The sequence below is a fragment of the Ambystoma mexicanum genome, chromosome 5q (genome assembly GCF_040938575.1).
Source record: "Ambystoma mexicanum isolate Mex_15411 chromosome 5q, UKY_AmexF1_1, whole genome shotgun sequence".
NCBI lineage: Eukaryota > Metazoa > Chordata > Amphibia > Caudata > Ambystomatidae > Ambystoma > Ambystoma mexicanum.
In genome coordinates, this window is record NC_090933.1 from 1241556423 (window position 1) to 1241563124 (window position 6702).

General features: G+C 40.6%; 1 protein-coding gene across 1 annotated transcript in view; it reads right to left on the reverse strand.

The window, feature by feature from the left end:
- TOP1MT (DNA topoisomerase I mitochondrial) overlaps window positions 1-4623 on the reverse strand; it is a 1647637-nt gene extending 1643014 nt beyond the window's left edge. The window contains exon 1 of the mRNA XM_069621749.1: window positions 2285-4623. Coding sequence (XP_069477850.1) covers window positions 2285-4293 — 2009 coding nt within the window. The 5' untranslated portion in view covers window positions 4294-4623. The remainder of the gene's footprint in view (window positions 1-2284) is intronic.
- Window positions 4624-6702: the final 2079 nt, after the last annotated feature.

Here is a 6702-nt window from a genome sequence, read left to right on the forward strand (position 1 = left end):
CTTTTGTAACTGGATTCAGTATAAAATAAAGTACTTTGTATGTTCCTTTGTAACCTGGTTTGGTGTGTTTCCTTTTTGGTTACCCTGCCTCATATTATTTCCTTGTTTTCACACAGCCACACACGAATCACCGCCCTGTTACGATAATAGTAGCAACACAATGGATTTAGGACCCTCTCCATTTCACACCTTCACGAGCATTGTCCAGCACCATCTCCTTCCCTCCCCTCCATATGCCAAGCAAATATGGTTGCCCAAGTCCTGTACCATATGCTTCACTTTTCCCGGGATCCACCCATCCTTCTCTAAACACAGTTTACACCTCCCATCTGCTTTAAATATCATCCAGTTTGGAGTTAGGGCAATTTCATCGTCCCATTATTCCAGGTCTTCCATGCATTTGTCCTCTTTGGTTTTTACAGTCTCTAGGTCTCCACGTGAGGTTTCGAAAACCAACTCTTTCCTCCATCCTGCCCAGGTGATAAATGAATCCAATCATCTTAGCAGCTATGCACGATCTAAATGCTCGTATTTCAGCCAATATTCCCTGGATGCCCAGTTTCGTAGCTGCTCTACATTTCTCTTTCTGTTCTCTTTGAGCATCCATTTACTCAAGACTTTAACTCTCTATTAAGTTTCATCACCAGGTCAATTTTGCTCTTCTAGCTCATTCAACACATATGGTGACAAGGGATTAGATTCCCTAACAGTGCACTTCTGCTGAGGCAGAAGTGCCATCTCAGTGTCACACTAAGTGGTTGTCAGCAACAAGGCAAATACTAGACCCTCCACAGAAAAGAAAGTGTAAGAGGGGACAGAGCTCTCCTTAATATCGCTGCAAAGTCATACCGCACCTATCGCAGGCACTTGAAGTAATACTACCCTCTCCCCCAAACCCCCCAGACCAGACCAGAATGTGGTCAAGCTCAGAAGGGACGATTCCTTAGCACTATTGGCAAGTTTGAGCCAGATCCCAGGTGAGGTGACAACACAAATAGTATTGGGGTCCTCAAATTACAACCGCCTCCACCAGAGTCACACAGTGGGTCTGCTGTAGCATGCACACCAATACATTATTTAATAGTGAAGTACTGTATCTAAAAAGGAAGGTGTCCAGGACCTGCAAGGATATAAAGCATCCTCAACACAGCACCACTATTCCAGTGTCATTCCAAGTGGCACACATCTCAACGTTAAACCACCCCCCCCCCCCCACTCCCCTGCTCCCCAGTAGACTGAAGTGGTCAGCAGTAGGATAGGAAGCCACAACTATCAGTGGGATTCTTTATCAGCAGACATGCTCCCCTGCTGCCCCAGAGAAGGACGACACCCTAGAATCTGGTCACACAGCTGTTCAATTCCCTTGGTTGCAGCATCTGCATCACGCCATCTGGGGGCACGGAGCGCAAAGGCCACTCCTCAAACAACGTCCAGTTGTGCCCCAAAACAGTAACTGACAAACAAGTGGGTTCGGTAGCAGAGTCATCTTTGTGGTGGTGGCCAAGTTTTCCCACATCATTGAACCAGGGGGTGAACTGGCGCTCCATTTTTCCAGGGCTCAAAGAACGGCCACCTTCTCTGTGCCTCCCCCCACTGGCTTCCCACAACCTTTTCTTCCTGTATACGCTGAATTCTCTCATAATTAAAAACAATCTGTAATGGTCCTATTGCTCAAAACCTTTACAAAATGTGAATGACAAAGCAAATGGCCCCTCTTCAAATATTGCTGACAGGCACCTTTGCAGGTATGCACCAAACCCAATGCGATATGCTTTGCTGTACAAAATGAATATTAAGAGCCAATTTATTCTTAAACTAAGAGTTGGTTTTCTCTCAAGTCTGCCTTTTCAATGAAAAGATACTCTTGTCCGCACTAAGCTCCTGCTTATACATCTCTAAACCCCATATTGACATTTCATTTATCATGTGTAAATTAGAAAGAGATTAAAATTGCAATCAACAATTTACATAATATTGGTGCCTCGGGTATATCTCCGTTGATCATTTAAAAAACAGATTATACTTCCGAAGCATTAATGATTTTTGTTTCCCCTCCATCTCGGTTTAGGCTGCTACAACTAAAAACTCATCAAGGCCCAAGAAAGATAGCTTAAATTCTAATTTCTAAAGTGAGTTTCTTACTCCTCGAATTTTCTCCTACAATTCAGTGCCTGAAGAAAAAGAGCAGGAGCTCCCTGAAACACTGCTGTTTCCACCACAAGCGGTACTAGAATTTTACATCTCTACTTTTAAGAATGGTGTTGATAGGGTTTATAAAACTTACCACTTCCATTTCTGCTCTTCATCAGCTTTCTTTACTTTGGCGCTTGTCTCAGTCTTTGTTTTTTTGGCTTCAATTTCTCCATCTTCTTTTAGTTTTCTTTTGCGAGAATTGTTATCATGGTCCTTTTTGCGTTTGGTTTTTACTTTCTCTTCCTTATCGCTGTCCATTTCATTTTTCTCTTTAATATGTCGATCAGCATCCTCTTCTCGCTTTCTCTTTTTATGCCTTTCCGTTTCATATGACAATTTTATCTTCAATTTGTCATGTGTTTTAGATTTTTTCTCTTTAGCATGTTTCTTCTCTGGTTTTTCCTTGTCTTTACTCTTGTTCTTTTTCACTTTCTCCTTCCCTTCTTTAACCTCTTTTGACTGGCTTGTATCTTCATTTTCTTCCCTCTCACCCTTTTCTTTCATTGTACCATGTTCTTTGCTTTTCTTTTTCTCACGTACTTTATGCTCTGCATCAGTTTGCTCTTTATTTATCTGGGACGCTTCAAATGCACATTCCAGTTCTTCCTTTATATTTTTGCTACTGTCCAAACTTGGTGACCCCTCTTCAATCTCACCTTCAATGGGTATTTCCTCGCCATTACATTTCTTATGATCTAATCGATCATCCTCCTTTTTCATATTTTCAATATTAACATTCATAACATCTTTATTATGCTCAGTTTCACACTTTGTGAAATGTTCTTGCCCTCCTTCCCATCCATTTTCTTCCTTGATTTGGGGCATTTTTTCAATTGGTGCCACATCCCGTTTCTCAGGTTTCTCTTCACCCTCTAAAAGATTGCTTTTTTCATCAAGATTGGAGTTTTCTTTGTCCCCATTTGCAGGTACCTTTTTCTCTTTAAGTCCTTTGTCTTTTCTTTTTTCTCTCAATAGATCTTTTTCCAAAGTTTCGGTGCCATTCTCCTTTCCTTTATGCTTTTTTTCCTTGCCTTCCTCCTTCACAGTCTTTGCATGGTGTTCATTCACACTTTTACTTGTTGCCCTCTCTTCCTCTTGACCTGTCCATTTCCCTTTCTTGGAATGTCTCTTTCCTTCTCTACCTTTATGGTCCCTCTTGTCTTTTGACTTTTCTCCAGAGTTTCTTTTATCTGTCTCACTTATCTCATGCTTCTCTTCGTCCAGGTATTCACAATGACCTAGATCTTTCGGATTCGTTTTGTGGTTGCTGGTTCCCTTTTCTTTTTGATACTCCTCTTTCCCCAGCATCTCAGATTGTACCATAGAATTCACTGTGTCCAGTTCTTCATTCTCTATGTTACGATTAGTGACATTTTTCCTGTCTTTTTCTTCATTGACACCATCCCTTTGCACGCACTTCTCAAAATCTGCTTCTTCTACTTTATAGTCAATTTTTTCTTCACCCATTTGATTATCAAGATCAGTCTTTAGTTCCTCTGAATTTGTCATAATCTCAGATCTTTCACTCCCAATTGGTGCCTCTCGATTTGGTTTACTATAGGTTAGGTCTGCCTCCTCACATTTTTTGACAGGCGACATTGAATTTAAAAGGCGCATCTCATTCCCCCGACTCTTTCCCTCTGGTTCTTTTTCTTCACTATCCATATCCTCTCCAATTTCATTTTCCTCGATTATTGGTTTCTTGTGTGGGTGTTTGCTGTCTTTTTTTTCCTTTATTTTCTCATTTCCCCCTCTCATTACATTTTCCATACGCTCTCGGTTTGGTTTCATTTTCTTCTCCTCATTTTTTGGTTTATGTTCAGATTCACTTTTACTTCTGTTATTCATCATTTTCTTTACTCTATCTTTTGAGTCATTTTTGTTCTCCTGGCTGCTCTTTTTCATTCTTTCTTCATTCTCTGCCTTAATTAAACAGTCAGGCTTAAATAAATCATCACATTCAATTACTGGTTTTCTCTTATCCACATGGTTTCTTTTTTTGTCTACCTTATCACCTCTTTTCTGGTCACAGGACTGATTGTTCTTTCTGGACTCTTTTTCCAGTCCTCGGTTTTTCTCTTTAGGATTCCTGTGTTCCATCTTGCTTTCTTTATTTGACAGCCGATTACCATACTCCCTCTAGACTTTTCAAACTTGCCGGTTTCAATTTTGCATCCACCGGCATGCTTTTCACTTTTTATACCACCTCTCGCGTCCACCCTGGTTTCTTTTTACATCGTTCAATCATTTAATGCAAGACATGTCTATCCTTGGATTCCAAGAAGCAATGGGGTATTCACCAATTACTTTTGTACCCGTTTGGTCAACTCACCATAATTCTTTTGCAGACTCTCCAACTAGATGTTTTTTCAGAGCAGTTCCTTATGATCTTACTCTATAACTGTGCTCACCATCAACATTTGATTGACTCGTAATCTGGAAAAGGAGAACATACTTTAATAATCTACATGGATAATGCATAACTTTGATAGGCAGGTTAATGGCCCATATAATAAGTATCAACTACTCCGACCCTATGCACTTGTAATAGGAGCCGATCTTTGTATAAAAAGTGGTGGAGTAGAAACCAGGAAGTAAAATTGCGAAAACAAGGAAAGCCTACAACTGTGCGTTATCCTGCAAATCACAGACTTAATTTCAATAATATTAGCACAACCGACTTCAGTGACGGACGCTCCAGCCATTAACAGAGCCATACTAAACAATGGCGAAATTCAGCAGTAGCAAGAGTCATAAGATCATCATTTGGGCTGCATCCACTGCAGTGCTTCCTTACCTCATAAGCAGCACAATTAGTTTACAGCTTTTGATTACAAGCACAGGTGGCCACTGTGGCATCTTTGGACTTAGTATCAAATGTGGGCATTTCGATTAGGACTTTCTACTGCATTCCTGCCAGTCTTCCCTTCAGTTTACCCCGTAAAATGTTCGTAAACATACACAAAAGAAAATTATTTTCTACCCTCCCGCCACGTACGTACCAAAAGGACACTCCAAATTATGCATTCTAAACAGGTGTGCAGCTATGATATTAAGGCAAGGCCTTTGCTAGTACCCCAGGTGTCTGACCACATTGCTATTCTTGCTAATGTCATGGGTGGAATGGAATGATGATGTGCTTTTATGTACTATTTCTTTCACAAGTCGAGTTCTCTGGCTGTTGGCTATGGGGATAGAGAGGTCGCATCCACTCCATAACCAACATAACGGCGAATGCATTTTTGATTAAATAAAACATCGAAAGCACTATTGGGCCGGTTTGGGAACGAGTAGTGGCTACCTTACTAAAAACTGAACTCTTCATTAATGCACCATTCCAAAGATGAGTTAACAGAGGATTACATCGAAGACGTTTAGAACATTGGATTTGCACTCCGCGTGCCTCATAATCATACCTCAACCAAGATACAGAGAGAACTGTAGGCATTCCTAAATGACAAGCGTGTGTGCAATGTATTGACAAGCAAACAAATGTGAGGAATTACAGAGGTGACAGAGCGAGGACACTGTAAATAGTGGTTCACTAGTCAGGGAGGGCACTTCATGCTACCTCCTGTGTCCTCAGTTGTTTCATATTTGAATTTTTCTTTTCAATACAGTTGTTTAACCACAAGTAGCAAGAGCCTACTATTCAAGCCACGAGTTACTAACTCATAGATATGAACTCATTTCTTTTATGGCATCCATCCGGTCTAGCGTTCCACAAACATGAACGAAACAAAACATTTGAGATATATCTACACAAAAGCATATGCACAACAGCTCACACTATCACTTTCTAGTTCCGACACCCAAAGGGGCCCACAGCCTCTCACATAAGTTTGCAATGTGCTTGTAAGCACTTCAGTTACGACAAACTACACTGCCATATAGAAAGCAGATATAACCACTAGCTAAATAGTCATCACATTCGATTACACGCAATGTGCGATTTCCGTTGCATTAGAGCTCTGCTCGTAATTATGTAATGCAAGGTTTGACCTTCATTAAACAATTTCCCACAATATATGCAATTTCTCATACACTGGGTACCTGCTGAGGGCATATTTTACACACCTGAGTAAGTTTCCAAAATATCACAACTGTTAAAAAAGTATGTTACCACTAGTTTATATCAAACAGCCACTCAGAGATTTAGTGCAACACGAAAAGAATAGTGGAATTAAGCACCATTAACGTTTAAAAAACACAAGTATGGTTACAAATGGCACCAGTTTTTTTTGGAGCGTGCTAATCACATCACTCACAAAACATAGGCAGGCTAACTAATCCAGTCCCATCTCTCTCTGCAATACTGCAGGTTTAAAAAAAATAGAAGCATTGTGTACCTGCATGTATTGCCAACATTATGGACTAGTGAAGCAGTGAGAATTAGGAGGAGGGAGTACTGATTAATTCTACTCATGGACCGTATGTCGAACAGCCTTAGCAAAAATACCTCCTTGGGAAGAGGTTGAATCTAAGCAATAGGGTTTCACAAAAGTGTGC